Source organism: Crocodylus porosus, unplaced genomic scaffold, assembly GCF_001723895.1.
Source record: "Crocodylus porosus isolate Cpor-Errol unplaced genomic scaffold, CroPor_comp1, whole genome shotgun sequence".
Classification (NCBI taxonomy): Eukaryota; Metazoa; Chordata; order Crocodylia; family Crocodylidae; genus Crocodylus; species Crocodylus porosus.
Window position 1 is genome coordinate 123,710,367 of NW_017728943.1, and position 21,054 is coordinate 123,731,420.

A 21,054-nucleotide genomic window follows, 5' to 3' on the forward strand; every position below is an offset into this window, starting at 1 on the left:
GCCTGGCAGCCGCGCAGTAAACAAATGGTGGCGCGGCCCGGCCTGGCAGCGCCCGCCTCGCTCCCTGGGGTGCGGCGCGGAGGGCTCCCCCCGTTGACGAGCTGTCCCTTGTTAACCTTTCGCCCTCGCTCCCCTCCCTGTTTCCTTTTTTATCTGTCGGCTATGTTCAATGGCTGTGTTCAGTCGTTGTGTCGCCAGTGGCCTCCCCTCTGGAGGCTGGATACTCAGGAGCACCGTGGCTCGAGCTGTCTCTGCCACACAGTTTCTGAGTTGCCTCCTTGGCACAGCCTCCAGGCCTGTGTGTAGTTGGGCGACATTATCGCATGTTCCTTTGTTTGCTGGAGCCCTGTTTTGTTTCCTGGGGGGACTGAATTCTGTTTAAGATTTAGGAATTGGGACTGAGGATTGTTTTGTCGGCTCTCTGCTTTTTTCATAGGGAAATAAACAGTAGTCCCATGACTGAGACCGGGGAATACTGTGCCAGAGCACTGTCATTCCTGCCTTTCTGACACTTTTTCTAGATGATGTTAAAGCAGAATTTTGAAAGGCACTACATCCATAGATGTTAGGGGCTGGGAGGGACCTTACAAAATCATTGGGTCCAGCCCCCCACAGTAATGTTAGTTACATTTTCTTCTCTTCTCTAGGTGCCCCACTGGAGGTGCTTGGGGCTTGAAAGTGCTGAGGCACTCAGCACTTTAATCTATAGCTGGTCAGAAACTTTCTGATGAAACAGGTTGCTGAAAGTAGGGCTCCCAAACTCATCAGCCCCTATGGGTCAGATTGGGTCCACAGGCTTGGCCCTGTGTGCTGGATCCAGTGCATGTGACCAAAACTGGCCCTACAGGCCAGACCCAGAGCCGTGTTCAGTCCAAAACCCATAGGCAGCACCTATAAATGTTCAGCAAGCTGTATCATTGACACCCCTGGCTTAGAAAATGCCAGAACCCCATATGATGAGTATTTAAGGTCTTTGGTTTTGCAGAGTCTTCCTTATGCAGGGTCCCTTCTTGGATACCTGGCAGCTACAGGTCCAGGGAATTTCTGGGTCGTCTTTGAATATGTTGTTTTTTGTGTGATTTTTTTTAATGATCTTTTCAGAACACTAAAGTTTCCATGTAAACTAGAAAGCATTTTTGGCTACTTTCTCATATAGTATCTTTGTCATTAAGCCAGCATGGGCCAGAGGGGGTGAACTTCAGATTGGGGGGGAGTCCTAATCCTATATCACTAATTGAGAGCATGACCTCCGGCAAGTATGTTTCTTGTTTGTATAATGAGGATAATGATGCTTTCTCCTTTTACTGGAGCTAGAATCATCTTTGGGAGGCAGTCGGACACCACAGTGAAAAATACCCTGGAAAAAACTATACAGAAATGAATAGCTGTTGGTTGTAAAGCTATCAGTTGTGTATGGAAGCCTTTAGTTGGTGATAAAAATTCATTAATCAAGCTGTCTCATTCTCTGATCATAGCACTGAATGAGTGGAGGTTCTGTGCAAAAGTATCTAATCACAAAATTAACTACATCATCCTGTGTATTCACAGGCCTCTGAATTAAGGTTGTATCTGCATCCTAAGTTCTGACACGTCCAAGCTTATGAGCGTTTGACTTTGCACTCTAATATTAACTAGGTTTTTAAAGTTGGCTTTTACTGTTACGAGCATTTTGACATTGTGTCTGAATATTTTTATGTTGAAATACTAGCCAGTACTGATGAATCTAAAGAATATGCCATACACGTTTCTTAATACATAGAGAGGATATAATTTAGTAGAAAACACTGTTTACTAAAGGCAAATTAGTTATTTCACAATTGGTGCTATGAATAATAGAATTCTGTCAAATGGCAATTTAAAAACCAAGCATGAGAGATACTGCTTTCTATACCGACCAACCCTCCTCCTCTTCCTTCCCCCCACCCCATTTTTCAGCTTAAAATTAAAGATTCATGATACAGGTTGCTCACTGAAAATTACTGATACTTGTTGCAACAGCTTATTTTTAAACTTTCCTTAACGTGAGTGCCAAAAATTCTCTCTCCCCCTGGTTTTTTGGGTTTTTTTAGTGATATATTAATAAGTCAGGCTCTTAGCTGAAGTGAATTCAGGTAATTAAGAAGTCTCAAATCTGTGTCTTTAAAGTGTGTCTCATACAGGGTCACTGGTTCTTCCAGAATGCTATGAAGTAAGGGAACTGAGTGACACTTCAGTAATGAATAACGCTGTTTTAAAGGCTGTGCTTTATTTACCACTGCCATAAAGCAGTCAAGCACTGGTTTTAGCTGAGTCATTATTGTCACCAGTCTTTGAAAGGGTTTGGATAGGGCTTTTCAACTAAAGTCTGTGGAAACTACATCTTAGTTATGTATCTGCTGGCATTTGGAAAAGATATTTTAATTAGTAAATATATGACAGGGGTGGGCCAAATGTGGCTAGATCTGGCCTGTTGAGGAATTATGTCTGGTACACAACAGATTTCTCAGCCCCACCTGGTCCAGGTGCAAGGGACAGCCTGGGCTGTGGAGCAGGTGGCTAGTCCCATTGCCCCTGGGTGCACAGAGGCTGAACTCGGCTTCCCGACAGCCCCTGTGGTGGTAGCTCCCTCTGTCTGGCTGCTGCTGCCATTGTCTCTGCCACTGGCCCTGCTGCCTGGAACCCTGGTTCATCTGCCCTTAGGGATGCTGGACAAAGCAGGTGGTGGGTGGGGTCTCCATGGAGACCAGCCAGGGATCGCTGTGGGCAGCGTATACACAGGAGAGGGATGGCATATAGGACTGCAGTGGGTGGTCAGGGCCAGGATTACAGGGTGGTGACAGTGAAGGGTCTGGGCTGAGCTGCAATCAATTGTTCTCCCATCCACAACACCTCCCTTCCTTCCCAGCCTGCAACAGCTCACCAAAACTCCTTAAGTGGCCCTCCAGCCCAAATAATTGCCCAGACCATCCCTGATATATGGTATCGCAAATTGTTGATTTATGTTCCATAAATATTTATATACATTTTTTTACCAAGTTTTTGTACAGATGGTTCTGTCAAATGGGGAGTGTTTTGAAAAATGTGGTGCTTGAACATTCACTCAACAGTGTTTTGTCAAATATATGCCTACTATTCATATGATGTCTTGGCTCTTCAGTTTTAACATTACTCACATGTTCATTCTTACAGATTCTTTCAGGGCCTCAGTGTCTTATTTGTCCAACTCAAAGGTATCTTTTTTAAGGCTCAGTAGAAAAGTATCTAATTTTTTCCTGTGCTTTAAATTACATCTCTGTCCTTGTCCCCACAAATGAGAAAAAAATTACTAGTGAAAGTAGTCTGAGAATTCTGGTGATTTAAAACTTAAATAGCTTGGGGAAAAAACACTGAAATGTGAGTGATTTGAATGTTTTTATACTACTGAAGTGTTTGGAAGTGGATAAGTTGATATTCTTAGTTTTTAACATCTTCTCTGAGTTTACAAGGCCCCCTTCCTCCTTGGAGGAGACTGGGCTTTTTGAAAGATGGACCAGATGTTTTTTAATGTCTCTTCCAACCCTGTGATTCTATGATTCTGATAATCTTGCAGTTTACATGTGCACATGATATATTCTTTTCCCATCCTCTGTCTTAACCTTAGATCAGTGAGGGCCAACCTTTTTGGCAGGTGCGCCCACATCCTCCCTGAGTGCAGAACTTGTTGCTTTGTTTTTGGTCCCTTCCCTGTCTGCTACTGTTTCTTTCTCCCTCCTTGATTGCCACTTGTCACACACATGTTGCAGGTTGGCCATCCCTGGCATAGACTGTAATCCCTTTTGGGACAAAAGTTTCTCTCAGCACAGTATATTTTTTGTGCTGTGTCTTGCACAGGGTCCAGGTTGGAGCCTTTAAGAGGAGTTAGTACTGTTAATTTAAATACAGTGATCAGGTTCAGATGAGCATTTACCCATATTAAATGTATATTTTATATATAGCCCCTGCATTTCAGTGCTCAGTCAGTGGGGACGTTGTTTTGGGACACTTTTTGCTTGCTTTTAAAGTTACTCATTTTGGTATGGGAACAGGAAAGTTTGTGCAGAAATAACTAAAACAATGTATAAAGATATTATGTCTGATGTGTATAATTAAACAAAGGTCAGGAGCCTTAAAGTTTTGACAGCCCTGTTACCACAGCATGCCTGTATTAAAATATTAAGCTAACACCATCTTAAGAGCTTAGTTAAATATATACAAGAGAGTTTATTTATGATTTTGATTATATAAACAAAAATGTCAGCCCTTGTGCAATAATTCATTTCTTTGTATTCATAAGTATAAATATAGGTGCACACTAGCTTATGTGGTGGTTATCTCTGATTTTAGGAGAAGATAGGAGATGTCCATGTATTGGACAAGGTCTGTCATTGTAAATAAATGCCAGTTAAGGCTGCCACTATGCTATCTTTTTTTCTCTTTGTTCATATTTCCTCTCTAGTAGTCATTTAAAAAATGACTGAGTATCCATGTTGTGATGGTGATGTTTATCTAAACATTTGTTTAGGTCACATATTTTGTATTAATATCACACTAGCATTCAGTGTTCTCTTAAGGCTGCTAACATTCAGTAGAAGGTGTAATGGGATCTAATCTACCATCCCACCAATCACGCCTCGTGCTGTGTCCCCATGTGTTTGGCAGGGGGCATGATTGTGGCCTTGGGGATAATATCCTAATCAGGCCCTACTGCTGATGCAGGGTGAGATCAGGATCACAATTACGCCAGTCTTGAAGGACTCCGGTGCACTTCCAAGCCTGGGAGTGCTGGTCATACATTAAATTAAAGGTGCTATGGAAACCAGCTATAAAGTTTTTACTTTCATTTTGCGTGTAATAACTGTGGCTTATTCCCTGTTTTATTGCACTGTAACTGAATAAATGTGCGGCTGGTTTACTATTTAAAACATGACCCAGTAGTTCAGTGTTTCTCAACCAGTGGGACGCAAAGGTCATGTAGGTGGGACTTCAACTCATTTTAAAATTTCCATTAATGATTAATATAATACTAAAATTTATGTAAACATAAAAATATACTTCTTGGAAAAAGTGGGGTTTTGTTTTTATCATGGTGGGACTAGGTTTTTTGTTTGTTTTTTTTGACGAAATGGTTGATGGGGGATGCAAGGTAGAAAAGGTTGAGAACTGCTTTACTAGTTAATCCCATCCTAAGTGTTATATCTGCCAGGGACCTAAGTGCCTACTAGCAATCCACGGGTACAGGTATAATGGGAGGATATTTGTTGGTACCAGAAGAGTCTTTAATATAGCTAGCAGATATTTAAATTTCCAATATGTGGAGGCTGAAACTAGACAATTTTTTAAATGGGAACAAAAAATGAAAATTCTTAGATTAAGCAATGGAAGCTATGAACATAGGATGCAATACATTCTGTATCGCTTAGAATCCAAGTTGGACTTACCCAAGAGGTGAAATCTATATGTTGTGCAAAAAAATCAGTGTAGATCACAATGTCCAATCTTGATTGATAATGAAATATATTTTATCTGTTCATTGAAAGAATTATTAGCCATTTATGGGCAAGTAAAACTTTGCAAAATGTCTAATCTACTGTATTGCCAAATAAGGTACTTGTCCTATTTAGAGGATTGTGCACCTAGGGAGTGGTCCTTACAGTCTGATATGAAGCCTTTATGTCTGATTTTTTTTTTTTTTTTTCCAGAGTCTGCAAAACTCACGGAGTCATAGTGAGGTCAGGTTCAGTAGTGACTTTACGCATGAAATCAACTGGCTCTCTAGCTGTCTTTTCTTTGTCACCATCTTAGCAGGTAAAATGCTTTTATGTCTGTACCATGCACTAAGTATAGCCTTCCCTGGTGTAATTGGCATGTAGAAGTCTTGTTGCCTAAAGTACATTAAGGCCTTGTACTTCTTGTTTGGGGGATCACTACAAGGCGCATACATTTGGGTACTATGATAAGAAGTCAAAATTACATGGAAAATAGGTCACAAAAGTACTCTAAGCCTAAGGGAATCCTAGTGCACTGTTTTAAAATGGTGGCTCATAAATTGAATTTGCGTGAGGTAGTCCCATCATAGAAATAATTGAATTTTTAAAACAATATTAAGTTGATTTCTTATAGAGACCAAAGCATCAGCTGAGGAGGGTCCAGTTGCAAAGTAGTACAGTCAGTTTTTTTTCATTTCTTTTTTTCTTTAAATTCTATTTTAAAAGGCATTTTTCACAAAAAAGAAAAATGAAGCATGAAGTATAAATATTCATTAGAACGTGAAATATGGATGGGCTCAAAACTCCCAGGAACTAGTTACTAATAACTATTTATAACTAAAAATGTGACTAGCTGTAATGCGTATTTGAAATACTAGCATAGTTTTGCTGCCATAGCGGCAGGTAAGGTTATAACTACCTCTTTGAGACACAAATTAATAAAATTTTGTCTGTAGGAGGGATGAGGTGGCGATTTATACATAGAATTTAAAAATGCTTAGGCAGCAATTACTTTCCTAGGATCTGAGCCAACTAATTGAGATGAAAAATACCTATGCCATTGCACAGTTTAAGAACAGATTGGTTTGGTTTCTGTTGTGTATTTAACTGCAACATTGTTTTACTGAAAATTGGTTGTCAGTAATTCAGTAATAAAATTAAAATTCTCTCTTGTTTTTGTTTTGTTGGGGGTTTTTTGGCCCCCTTTTATTTTTTGTCCTCTGACGAATTCTGGTGAATGTATTCCTGAATTGTCTTCAGTTATTCTTCTCCTTCTTTTCTTTTTTGTCTCTTCTTCTCATATTTTCTTTGATATTTTCTAAATTTTTTTTGTTTCCATTGTTTTCTTTTTCTTGCATCTCATTCTCACATCTGTCAACCTACTCTCAACAGATGCATGCACCCTCTCAAGAACATGGTGGGAAGTTTTTCTTTCAAACAGTAAAAGTTAAACTTCCTAGCCAGAGACTTCCATGAAAGGTGGCAGGGCAGGCCAGGAAGTTGGCAGTGTCCTTGAGCCACTTCAGGTGAGCAGGATTCTTTTCATAGTGCTTTTTTCTAGATCTTGCTTTGGAAGAGCTAACTTTTGGCTAATGCAAAGGAAGCTTGGTCCCTACTTTTGTTTTTTGAGTGCCGTTTTCTTCAGTGACCAGCTTATTGCCTGATGCTTCTACTGATGGTTTTCCCAAGTATTTGTTAATCTGTAACTCCATAGGGTTCTGAACAGATTCTGTTCAGTTTTGGATGCAGTTTATGAAGCTTGAAGAACAGAAACACGAGATCAGTTTACCTACAAAGTTGGCCAGATTTCACTGCAACAACGTACATGTTATTTTTGTTGGCAAAATATGTTCAAAGGTGTAAGTGATAAAAACTTTTTAGAAGAGAAAAACTTAGATTCTACTGAAATAAGTATTGTTGGTCTGAAAAAAATAATCTCATAGCAAGGAGGAAAAGCTGTCTTTTTACCAGCTGTGATTATACAAGACTAGAAGATAAAGATTGGATTGAGTTTGTTTGTGTATATTTCCAAACACTTGAGATAAAAAGATAATCGTTTATAGCCCAAGAGATTGAGGGTATGTGATTGGAGGGGATGCAGGCATTCCATTTTGAATTTGAAAAAATGTGCATGTATAGGGCAGCTTAGCAGGTAGAACAGAGCAGGTAGAGTTGCTGGTGGAATACTGGGCACTCACTGTTTAAATCCATTATTACGCAGTTGTTGTGTTAACACAAATATTAAGGTAGAGTAAATCATGTGGTTGTAGCAGCTGGAATTTTAATCCTTTTGATTATGACAGATTTTCAAAGCTTGTTCTGGCAGATTTGGTCAGCTGACTGTATTACATGTACAATAACATCAAGTGATCCTACAAATTCTGAGAGCAGTGGTCACCTCACTGGAACTGGATGTATTTTTAGTTTTCTCTGCTAGTAACAGTCAAGCTTGGATACTTAAGCATCTCAAATGAACTGAACCTAGTTGCTGACATTACATAACCAGAAAAGTACAGCTGTTCTTTCTGGATATAGTCACTGATTTGACGTATAACTTCTTACCAAAGTACTAGTACACAATTAGTTTTGTCTAAGGTAAAATAAATCAATAATTTTCAGTATATATTTTAATTTCAGATAATGTTTGATCCTTTCTCTAGACAGTTGACACCATTGTAAATAATTACTCTTTGAGTATTTATTCTTTGAATTTTATTTTACTATTTAAAGAACAACTTTCATATCAGGTTAAATGTTGAGGTGCCCTCTAGTGAAAATGCTTCCTCGTTCTGTGCCTTTTTTAAATAAGTTAATGTATAGTGTTTAAATAAGGTCTTTCTCCCTGTTTTCAGCTAAGTGTAGCATTACATTCATAATTACTAGTCTCTTAAATGTAAAATAAGCGCAATAAAACATTTTCTTGCTGGATTAAATGAAAGATATGAGGGAAACCAGTCATGAAAAGGACAAAACAGTAAAAATAAGGAGATTGATAGAGTACTGACTTGTAAAGTTAAAAAGTGTTACAGTGACAAGTAATGTCTCTCTCAAGCATTTTGAGTACTCTTAAAATTAATGTATGTGGCTTTAAAACTTGAATTCTGTAATTGGAAGAAGTATAAACCTTAACTTAAACAATTAGTGTTCTGCGTAACTGTGTTAAAATATTGATAAGGTTATGGTTGCTTTAAAACTATTATTAAACCATTTTAAAACCCAAATTATCAATGCTTTTTAAAAACTACCTGGACAATAGTGTTCAGTAAGTTGCTTTAATTACTAGCAGTTAAAATAAATGCATAAAAAGAACTTCTAAAAAGATCCAGTGCTGCATAATAAATTACAAATTAAATGGTCCACTGACAAATCTTATCACCTAATGCTCCCAAGTTTAAACTCTGTACAGCACAGAGAATTTTGGTGAATTTGTAGTGTTGTCTACTGACTCCATTTGCAGTTTTTTAGTAGCACAGCTAAGAAGCATTCTAAGTTGCTGTGTTAAGAGCAACAGCAACTAATATTTAATGGCTAGATCCAATTTGATCCTGTATCAATTTGAGTCTTAATATGTGGAATTTAGGGACTCTTACAGATATGCGGGGAACCTGCTCCGATGCACTGGAAATCCAGGAATTAATAGTCTGCTGAAGCGTGGAAATAGATGTGCTCCAGCAGCCTTGCTCATTGCATGTATCAGCGTCCCCATGCGACCCTGTGCTGGAAAAATGGCAGTGGGGGTGCTTTAAAATAGAACAAGTTCAGTAAGCTTTAGTTCAGAGCCCCACTGACTTTTTTTTTTCAGCATGGGGATGCTGATACACAGGACATGCAAGCAGTTTTAATTAGTGCAACTCACTAATTAAAGCATCTGGTGCTGCGTCCCAATGCACATGTAAAAATGGCCTGCTTTTGTGGTACAGAGATCCATTTCTTGCGCACTAGTCTAGTGGCAAAATCACTTATTTATGGAGACTTGGATTCTAAGACTGGGTCCTGTGGACCACTACACCCTCATCTCCAATTTCTTGGAGAGCATTCTAGCACGGGGTTATAGAATAGGATCTGAGGGAGTACCCTCTACCCACTGCGGCTGGGCCAGGGCATACAAGACTGCACCAGTTATGGGACTCTACACTGATCACTTCAGAGGCACCCAGGTCTCCACTTTGACACTGTTGGGGTTCTAGGTACATACAGCAGATGAAAGTAAATTGCTCTGGTGGGGCAAGGCCCCTAGATTTTAAGCAGTCAAATGCATAAGTGCTTCTGAGACGATTGGATCTTGTCTTTACACACTGGCCTGTGAAACGCTAATAAGACAGAGAGAATTGAAAAAGTACGTATGAGACACAGAAGAGACATTTAAAATGCATCAAATATTAAGAAGCAGATGTATATAAAATCTCACATCTATTACTGCATTTAGTTAATAAATATAAATTATTACATTGTTTAATTTGGCTCTAATACAGTGCCTGCTAGCACTATTTGAAGTTTCAGTCTGGGAACCCAGAAAATGTACATTCAATTGTTGTTTTGAGGACACTGATTATTTCTGATATGTATATCTTTTTGGCATACATTATTAGATTCTCTAATGGAGGGCTGTCAAAGAGAGGTGGCTATCCTGATCTGGCCTCTGGAGTCATGTCATCTTCTCCAAGGTGCTGCCTGTGGGTCTTGGACTGGCTTCCCAGTGCTGCATGCACCAGCCCTGACCCCACATGGTGCATGCAACGCCCATGCTAGACTGACCCTGTACACTGAATTTAGCATCAGAGGGAAAGGGGATAAGCTATGGTGGCAGTCAGCTTCCTGGGTTCCACAGCTGTGTGGAAGCTCTGTGCCTGGGCTCTGGCCACAGCCTGTGCTAAGTAGCTGGTGAGCTCAAGAGTTTCTGGCAGGAGCCCATGCTGACATGGTGAGTTGAGAGAGTTCACTGGCATCCAGGATTGCAGCAAGGAACTACACTTCCATTGGCCATGTGCTGCATTCACGGTGCGCTCTCTTCACTATGCATGTGCCACACGGCCAAAGGTAGTTTGGCCATACCCACCCCTTGTGAATCTGAATCTGCACGGGCCTGCACCCAAGATCTGAAGAAGTTCAGCATATGTGGGGCCCTTCCATGCTTCCCTTTTAAAATAACTGTTGAGACAATACAAGTTTCTATCTCTTCTCCCAAGTAGAGAGGAGCAATACAATCTTCCTCAACTATCTCATTGATATTATTGCTACCTCAGAAATAATACTTGCCTTTCATCAGAAGCCCATCTCTTCCTTGCTCCTCATTTTTTCCTCCTCACCTTGATGTGCAGAGTTGTCAGTGAAAATTAGAACATGTTAGTAAGACTGTTTTTGTTTGGTAAGCAGGCATGAAAAATAGTCAAGAAAAAACTTACCTTTTGAGCTTGGAAATGAGCTGTAAGGGATAATCTTGCAAAAAGACCATCTTTTTATGGAATTCTGCCATTTAGTTCTTTCTCTGTTTGGTTCAAAAGTAGAAACGATTTGCAAGTTGCTTTACTGCCTGGGCTGGGAACGAGAGATCTTAGTCTTCTACCAGGCGGACTAGAAGAAAGAAGAGGAATACATTTTTCTTTATTTAAAAAAAATCCCATTTCTTCTCAGCAGTATCAGACGGGGAAGGATGCATTTTTCAATGCTGTGGAAAAGATTATTTTAATTTACTGGTATTTAGTTTACATGTAAGTGCAGGAGTAATTTTTTTAATAACTTTGGCAGAATAATAAATAAACCTAGCCCCCAGTTTTGCCTTTTGATAGTTTAATAAACATGTTTTGACTTTAATTACTGTAGACCAGTTATTCTCAACCAGGGTGCCATGAGATCCTTTCATAGGTACTGTGGGATGCCACGCAGTGTTAGCACTGTTGTACAAAGAGGCTGAACCCAGAGATTTCAGATAGGAATCCATCGTGTTAAAAACCTTCTGACCTGTTGTGAGCTTTCAGAGTTCTTTGCAACAGACAAATTTCTATTATTGTTTTTTGCAGTTAAAAAAAAAAAAAAATAGTGAAAACTAAGAGCTTGCTTTTCCCAAGGGGTGCATCAAGCCTAAAATGCTTGAGAACACCATTACAAAGTTGGCACTAAATCTGTGGGATAAAGTAGGTTGTGTCCAAGAAATCTCTGATAAATTGCATTTTAGTGAAAATATGATGAAAAGGTAATTTGTTGCATACATATAAAAATAGACTCTTCAGAATGCAAAGAGTAGTCCACTGTGTTTTGCCTAGCAAGTGCAACACACGCTGCTTTGTTAGAAGAGTTCAGAAGAGGGGGTGGGCAAAACATTTGAGTTATGCAACTTGGAGAAGGGGCATTAAAATTGCTCTTAATGGCAAAATGTGAAATCTTAGAGAATTGTATAAAAATTATTTAATGAGATTTTAAATCTGTGCAACAAAAGCACTTTAAGTTACTGAAAATGGAAAGTATGAAAACTTGCCTTTCAGCTTGGACAACAGAAATAATAATGATCTGCTTCACTTTTGTTTGGTCTATTTCTAATTGCCTGTGCTACAGAGTTCTTCTGGAGTAGCATAGTGCCACAGTGTTTAGGCTGGAAACACTACTTAGTAATTCTCATTTGCCAGTGAAATAAAATCAAACATGGAACTATTTCAGTTTTATTCTTAGTTTTTTTTTAGGCGGACTTTTTACAAAACCTAATTTGGGGGAGGTAGAGTGAATCTGACGGGACGATAAATTGGATCTGACATTGTTCCTTTAAGTCTGTGAAGAAACTAGTGATTTAAGCTCGTTTTAACTACTTTTACTAGCTTGTTCTTTCAGTAAAATCTTTCATGAGTTTATATATGAATGTAAACAGCTTTAAGGAGGAGAGGGAAGGTCTAGAAAAAATTGGCTTTTTCTTCTCTTCAAATTTGAATTAATTCCTCATTAATATCTTTAAAAAAAGGATAAAACCAAATTAAATGAAGGAAGCTGAAATATCCTCTCAAAATACAATGCAAGTGGCATGGTGGTGAGAAATAGAATGCTGTTTCCTCTTCCCTCTGTACCAGACTAAGAATCCAAGTGCTCAGTGCCAATATGTGGTACAATGGGCCTGCTTCAAAATAAAACTAGTCACATGATCTGACCTGCTTTTTATTCTGGAACAGGCTCCAGTCATGTAGAATTCCTTTGTTGCTCCCACAAATGCTAAGTAGCACAAGCCTAATCGTATTGGAATGTGCATGTTTTTGCTGGCACTGAAAGGATAGTAAAAGTCCCATGCACTGGAGCTTTGAACATAGACTTTCATAAAGGTGCAGCATGTTTTAATTTTGAGCCCAATTACTTCCCTCAGCTGTGACCAAGCAGCCTGCTAACCGCTACTTGTCATATAAAGGCTGCAGTCTTTGCAGAACGGGGGCAAAGCAGGTGGAAGATCTGGGGCTTCAGAGATGCAGGTTGAAAGAAGCAGTGGAAGGAGCAAGGTAGGGAGACAAAAGGCAACGGAGCAGGGAAGATAGAAAGAAGGCAAACCAGGGAAGGTAGGTACTTAATGCCTGGCCTTGGGCTGGAATTCAGAAGAGAGTATGGGTCTTTATTTTCCCCCTGTTGCAGAAGGAGAACTTAAGAGAATGAATTTGCTTTTTGTTTCCCTGAGTGGGGTGACAGTGTAAGCTAACATGTACAAAGGGTAATAGACAGAAAGACTGCTATACCAGACTTAGCCATGAGAAAAGTGCCTTGGACATTGCCAGCCCACAGATTTTATTTGAGATGTGCTTTAAACTAACTTAACTTCTTCAATAAGCCATCATGTATGCCTACTCTTGGGAGGTACTGGCAGTGCAATCTTGATGGCCTGTTCCAGGCAAGTGCCCTTACCCTTGGGGTGCCTGCATGTTCTGAAGGAGGCCTCTAAAAGGGATGACTATGGCAGCAGACCAAGAACCTCTCCAGATTGGATCTGTGATGGATCAATCTTGGCAAAGTTTCAGTGTGTTAGCTAGATTTTAGTTAGCCTGGCTAGCTCATTCTAGTGTTATAAAAATATTTTTCTTTTTTCTTTATGGGTCCTGCAGTGGATCAGAAGGGAAGAAGCCAGTATTTAAGAGGTCGAACCTCTTGTTCATTGTTCCCTGAATTGGTCACCTATAAAAAATGACCAACTTTCTTGGGAAAAGGATACTCTTCTTCATAGTGCACAGCCTATAGCCTTTTACCCCATGTGGTTTTCAACAGGTTTCTAAGCTGACTATTTTAGGAGGCACCATCGGTTAAACCCTCTGGTTTTTTAGCCAATGATTCATTCTGGAAGTAGTAATAGCATGGTAAAGACATTAGCAAAGAGGTATCCAACAGTGAACCAGATCAGTCTTGGGACATCAGTTTTGCCCATATTCATGTTAGGAAGCCTGCATTTGAACATCTGAATGAATGTCATCTTTGACTCATTGATCAAAACACCATTCACTGTTATCCATAACATCTGGTTTTCTGCAGGACATATCTGTTTTCCATCTCCACTCTAAATTTTTATCCAAGTAAAATTTTCCGTCTTGGTCAATATCTCTGCCAGTAATTTTCCCCAGAACCCATTATCATGGAGTTTCATGAAATGAAACTCCAAATGTTGGATGCCAAGACCTTTTGCTTTCTCCTTAAAAAAATGTTCAGAAAGTCACTAAACAATCTGAACACTAAGGAGGTTACGTCAGTGGTGTTAAACTCACCTGGTGATGCAACACTGATCTGTAGACTGGATAAATGGCTCGGGGCCACATCAGGCCCCCAGACCTTCCCCACCCCTCCAGCATTTGTGTGTGGTTTTGTTTTGTTTTTTTAAACTAGCCACCTTTCTATTCACTCGTAACCAGAGTTCTTGGAGATAGACTCTGCACATTCACACTCTCTCCACCTTCCTGTTGTTGTGACAGTCCTAATTTATAATTTATTATTAGGGCTTTAGAATGTATAGACTCATCCTCAGAAGTAAAAAAAGGTGCAAAAGCATTCTGGTGGGTACTGTTATAAACGTTCTTCTATCAGGTCTCTACAGCCCACGTTCCCAAGTATGTAAAGGTACCAAGTTCATCTTGAAGAGCTCTAGTACAAGTGAGTAACCCTAATTGCTGCCTGGAACTTTTTGGGGAGAAAGGAGGCTTTAAATTGTATGTTTGTTCCTGTAATAATAGGTAGTAATCAGTATGTTGTTCATTTGTATTGTGTATATATTATAGACCAAGAACATAAATAAACGATAAATAATTACTTTGGTCAGCTAACATATTGAATGTTTTTTTTATATTGAATGAATTGCTTAGGTCAGCTAACATTAATTTTTTTTGTCTCCTTTCTCTTCTTACTCAGAGCTGGGCTTGCAGACATGGAGGAACTTCAGCAGCATTTACACTGTGTAAATTGCATCAGTCGGCGTTGCATGACCAGACCAGAGACTGGGGTTTCCTGTGACTTGATTGGCTGCCCCTTGGTTTGTGGAGCAGTTTTTCATTCATGCAAAGCTGAAGAACATCGCATTTTATGTCCGCTTGAAAGAGTGCCTTGTTTGAATAGTGGCTTTGGATGTCCTTTTATTGTAGCCCGAAACAAAATTGCTGAACATCTAGAGATGTGTCCTGCAAGTGTAGTATGTTGTACTATGGAATGGAATAGATGGCCTGTCAGTTATGCAGATCGGAAATCTTATGAAAATCTAAGTAGAGATGTTGATGAAGTGGAACAGCTAGATATGGCTTTAGCCCTTCAGGACCAGCGAATGCTTTTAGAATCCCTCAAGGTAGCAACAATGATGTCAAAAACAGCCAGTCAAATACCAGAACCCAGAGAACAACCTTCAGTTAAATCAAGTACCCCTGCTGCAACACTTTCAAATGGCTTACTGCCTGCTGATGAAGATTCTTATAGTGCACTTTATCAAGCTACTGTAGAAACAACAAAGAGTTTAGCTGCTGCATTAGATATCCTGAACACTGCTACAAGAGATATAAGCATGTTAAGTTCAAGACTCTGCATCTCTCCATATGAGATAAAAGAAGATATCCAAATTAAAGAACAAACTTTTAATGGAAGTATGCAGAGTGAAAAGTCAGCCCATGAATATCTAGATGAGGATAATCTAGGAGCAGTTGGTGGAATTGACTTTGATGTCTTGAGTCAAAGTTCACAGTCAGAACAAAATGGCTCGAGTGATTTTTGTTACGATTTAGTACAAAAACATGACTTGAATTTGAATCTTAATAATTCTTCAGGGCTGTGTAATGGCTTCCATTTGGAAAACGTAAGTGCAGAGGTGTTGGACCAGAATGAAATTCTTGATATATCTGATTCAAAATCATGTAATGTAGCAAATGGTGAATGTATTGCATCTTCTGATGATGGAGCATTGAAGACTTGCAGCTCTTTTTCTGTAGCAACACAACAGCTTAGAGAAGTAATACCACCAGACAGCTTGCTTAATGGCACTGTTAGTCATATACTGCTACCACCCCGTAATGTTAGTGAAGAAGAGATGTTAGAAAGACAAGTAGAGCAAGAAAGATTGCGAAATGTGGACGTGTTTTCTTTAATGAAGCATCGATCGTACAGTTTCCTTGTTCACCACTATTGGTCCACGCCAAAAGAAGACAAAGCTGTTGATACCTCAGATTTGGAAATAACAGAAGACCCTATGGGTCTTCAGGGCATAGATCTAATCACAGCAGCTTTGTTGTTTTGTTTGGGAGACTCTCCTGGTGGAAGGGGAATATCTGATAGTCGCATTGTCGATGGATATCATGTTGACTTTGGAACTCAAACGTTCTCTCTTCCTTCTGCAATATTAGCCACTAATACAATGGTAGGGGAAATAGCATCAGCTTCTGCATGTGATCATGCCAACCCACAGCTCTCAAATCCAAGTCCTTTCCAAACACTTGGACTGGACTTAGTACTGGAATGTGTCGCTAGATACCAAACAAAACAGCGTTCAATGTTTACATTTGTTTGTGGACAGTTGTTTAGGAGAAATGAATTTTCTTCACATTTTAAGAATGTGCATGGTGACATTCATGCTGGCCTTAATGGCTGGATGGAACAGAGGTGTCCTTTGGCATATTATGGGTGTACATACTCTCAACGTAGATTTTGCCCTTCAACGCAAGGGGCAAAGATTATACATGACCGCCATTTAAGGTCATTTGGAGTTCAGCCTTGCATATCTACGGTATTAGTTGAACCAGCTAAAAGCTGCATCATTGGACTGCGTAATGACCATCTGAGTAGTCTTCCTTTTGAAGTTCTACAACATATTGCTGGTTTTCTAGATGGCTTTAGTTTGTGTCAGCTTTCAAGAGTGTCACGATTAATGCGAGATGTATGTGGAAGTTTGCTTCAGGCACGTGGTATGGTCATACTGCTTTGGGAAAAGAGAAGGTATCCAGATGGAAGTTCTTCATGGCAATTAAAAGAAAAGGTAACTTAATTTTTTGTAGGGAGTGGGGATGGATGGAAAAAAGCTGTTAAATGGGCCAAATATTTGTATATATATTCTGTAACTTAGTAGTATGTTTTACTGTTTGACATGATGTCTCTGGGAAAAGACAGCCTTTGGAATCCCTTGTATTCCATGAGCCTTCTTGAAAAAAAGGTTCTACTTTAACCAGCTATTAACTTTTGTACACATTCACCATATTTCTAGCAGTGGCAGGGAGTAGGATTTGAGCTAACCTCTGTCTTTTTGCCATGAAAATATGTAAAATAATAGATTTGTAGCAGTGGAGAAAAAACTTTAAATTTCTCAATATTTGTCTGCTGCTGTGGCTTTATTTGCAGTTAATTTGTGTGAAACTGGGAATTTCATTTGTGGCATTAGACATCTCAAAGAGAGGAAAGTACATTTCACATAGTTATAAGCCATCTCTTATCATTGTATTTAATGCCTTAATTGGTCCTGGGTATGACCATAAACTGCATCTGACTGGTGGGCCTGCATGTTGTGGTGTAGCTCCTATAAAATACCAGTGTTGCAACCATGGGACTTTTTGGCAGCTAAGAGACATCACCCTAGCAAAAGCACCTTTGCTGGTGTGTTAGGCAGTCAGCAGCCATTCTTATTTGTTGCTGTCTGATAAAAGCTACTACCATTGAGGCACTAAGTGTCTGGACTTGGTTTGGCCTTTGGATTCTGTCTCAATGATCTAAAGCGAAGATGGTAGGTCTTGGGCAGCCTATACTCCTCCGTACTCTTGCTTAAGCATACACGTCGAGGTCTTGGTGTGATGGTCGCAGGACTTGGTACAAGCAGACATTCAAGTAAAGTATATGAGGTATGTAACTTAGCAGCTACGTTTTCAGAAGTGCAGAATGCTTACAACTTCCTTTTGCTGTATTTGGAATTGTAGAATCTCAGCATGTCTGACAGTCAGGTCCTCACTGTCACTCAAAGTCATGCCTGTATTTTGTCCTGTAATTGCCTGATAAAATATAGTCAGTTTACAAATTAAATTATGGTTTTTACTCATCTTTAATGCTCACCCTACAGAGTCAGATGGGAAACTGAATCTGAAATATAGACGGGTTCAAACTGATTGGAACTAGTGGTCAGTAAGAAGTGGTAATGTTGATTTTAGGTAGAGCAAACTACTCTATTACAAAATGAAGTATTTGCTGTTGCAAGTCTGAGTCTCTATAAAATAAGCCAGTTTGATGCCAAGTATAACTTGTTTTCCAGGTGTGGCGATTCAGTACAGCCTTTTGTACTGTGAACGAGTGGAAATTTGCTGACATCGTGAGCATGGCAGACCACTTGAAAAAATGCAGTTATAATGCTGTGGAGAGAAGGGAAGAGGCTGTCCCATTGCCATGTATGTGTGTAACACGAGAACTTACTAAAGAAGGACGTTCACTACGATCTGTCTTGAAACCTGTACTTTAAATTTAAGAAGTCACTCCACTTGCACATACACTCAAGCACCTGATATAACCTCTGTGTAATATTACGTGACACTTTATTAATGTACTAAAGATAATTTCTAGTTAAATCTACTCTGTCACTATGTATATAAGGTTTTGAAGTGACATTTATTTTTTATAACGTTGATTAGTTGAAAGTAATGGAAGTTGCCTTAATGTTTGAAAAAAAAAAATGGAACTTGCTGGACAGGGTAGTTTTATCTAACTTATATAATTTTTAAAAAATCCCTAAGGTGTGTTTTCTGATCCACTGGTCCCCATGTTCTGTTGAATTAATAGCTTTTCAGAAACAGTCTTTAAAAGATCTGCACATTCAGATGCAAAACTTTGAATTGTAGAGAGAAAAGTTCCTGACCAAACACACTTTATGCATTTGGACTTTTTTTAACAAGTTATGATCTAAATATTCAAAAATTGAAAATAATCCAAAACTTTGTAAAGGTGTCTCAGACAAATGCATAATTTTTTAGGCATATCTGTGAAGTTTTCTTAAAATATAATCAGTATTCTAGTGCTCTTCCTAGCTAACACACAAGTGACCTAGGATGTGCATTTTTTTAAAATTGTAGCAATCATCTAGTGAACTCTGATTTACAGCAGATTAATTTTTAGCACAACTTCCTTTTGAACAGTCAGCAAAGGTTGCTTGCCTTAGGAACTATTATTTCACTTTTGGCAGCAAAACTGTTAGTTAAAACCATGAAATATTAGCCCTTGATGTACACCTAGATTGGCATTTGAGTTAAAATAGTTTTCCAATTCCCCTGCTCCTATAGTTGGCAAAGGAGAAAATGCTTCAACGAAACTATTTCTAGTCAGGAATTGGAAGTGTGTAATGAACAACTGTAGATTTAAAATGCAGCTAATGAAAGGGCTTTACTTGTTTTATGGCATTGTGTAAGATACTGTCTTTCTGTTAATTTGTCAATAAAATGCTACTCTTACTGGGGGGGCATTTTAAGTTGCCTAAGAGTATCAAAATGTATCATCTTCATAAGATGAGACAGAATCCATTAATTGCATAAGGCATATCTTAAATGCGTGTTCACCCGCATATTTGACTAAATAAACAATTCCTAATTGTTTCCTCTGTCTTCCATGAGAGAACTTGTATAGCATTTATGAACAGGAAACACATGCTATGAAAAATGCCCTCATAATAGCAAAACTGCCATAGCTCATCTCAAAGTGACTTTCAGACTTGTTTGAATTGGTGTGGGTGTTGCTAGCCTGTTGCATTTAATAACTGTGCTGCACGCTAAGCAGATAGACCAGTGTTTGGAACAATGAAATACAGTATATATTTCCACTTTAGGAAAAACAAGAAACTATTGAAAGGAGGATGTTTACAGAAATGACTAGATTTAAAGCTTGTAATTTCTGTACTAGACACTTGTTTATGGCTACCCTGGCAACAGTTCACAATTGCAGTATGTGTGTGTTTCCCATGCTGGGTCCAATCCAGCTAAACAATAGCTGCCTTTCCCTGTCCAGAATGCTAAGGATGCTCCAGAAAGAAAACAAATCCAGTTCTGCAATGCCATATGGTAAAACTGTTGAGAAATAAACTTCAGTTCTGTATCTCTCCGGTACAGGTAGGAGAAACCGGAGTTGTCAGAGTGGAAGAACCCAGACTGTCCAGCCAGCATCTTCTTTTTAAAGAATAGGTAAATCAGAGTCATGATTTTTATAGGAGAACTGGGCTGGGAAAAGGTGTTCTTGGTGTCTAGAGAGAGGAGGGTACCGCAATTGCAGGAGCTCATGTTGACTGAATTTAGCCTGTAACACAGTGCAACTATGCATCTAAAGCACCATCCGTTGTCCTCATTTGTTAAAATAGGTGTTTTGAATACTAAATATTTCCTCTTCTTGAAGATAATGCTACGTTTTCAATACATGCACTTTTGTTTTCGAATGTAGATACTAGCTTTTTCATTGTGTTACTTTTTATTTTTATGAAAATCCAGAGCTATTAAAATATCAATGCTGTAAACAAAATCTTTGCCTTGTAAACTGTTCCAGATGCAGGAATACAATACATAGTTAGGATAAAAACGTTTATTTTACACTGCTATGCAGTTTGTAAAACATCAGTGGTATGTAGTCAGTCTGTCAAAACTTGGCTGCTTGTTCATATTTGCCCTTGGATTTTAAAAATATACCTCTCATTTTCCATATCACGTGGTTCCCTTGTATTTCCCTTATAGCTTACATAGCTGTTCCATTCTTTGTCTTTTATCTGATGCCACATTACTACCTTGTTTAAAATATTGTTTTAAATCATGCAATATTTTTGCAATGTCTGTTAAAATCTAATAAAAACAATTGGAGTTTCTCTTTATTTGGTATGAACATGGTTTGTTTGTTTTTTAATCAAGCTTCTAGACAGTTCCTTCAGTATTTAAATATAGAATTCTGTGGCTTGCTATTTGATTGCATTATTGGGTATTCTTAAAATCAAATTACCATAGGGGAATTTATGTTAAACTTTTGATTGCTATCACAAGTTATACAATATGTAAACATACTTCATGTTAAATTCCTGAAGATTGCTAATTTTACACTAGTTCCCTCAACTAGATTTTCCACACTGTGGCCTGTATTTATTTGTGTTTTCTTT

General features: G+C 38.8%; 1 protein-coding gene across 3 annotated transcripts; it reads left to right on the forward strand.

Moving 5' to 3' along the window:
* Positions 1-5,679: 5,679 nt before the first annotated feature.
* Positions 5,680-20,782, forward strand: FBXO30 (F-box protein 30). 3 transcript variants are annotated; one of them, XM_019550126.1, is made up of 5 exons: positions 5,680-5,802; positions 10,073-10,147; positions 14,835-16,935; positions 18,193-18,325; positions 20,030-20,782. In XM_019550126.1, exons 2-5 carry the CDS (start codon positions 10,131-10,133, stop codon positions 20,092-20,094), a joined length of 2,316 nt encoding a protein of 771 aa, XP_019405671.1. In that variant the 5' UTR covers positions 5,680-5,802; positions 10,073-10,130; the 3' UTR covers positions 20,095-20,782. The 3 variants fall into 3 exon arrangements, with proteins under 3 accessions (XP_019405671.1, XP_019405670.1, XP_019405672.1); XM_019550125.1 differs by having other exon boundaries at positions 18,193-20,782; XM_019550127.1 differs by lacking the exon at positions 10,073-10,147 and having other exon boundaries at positions 18,193-20,782.
* Positions 20,783-21,054: the final 272 nt, after the last annotated feature.

What these genes read in the sequence shown, in the direction of transcription:
- FBXO30 (XM_019550125.1), top strand. An exon ending in CATGGCAATTAAAAGAAAAG is followed by an intron (nt 16,936 to 18,192) that starts GTAACTTAATTT and finishes CTTGTTTTCCAG; the next exon opens with GTGTGGCGATTCAGTACAGC.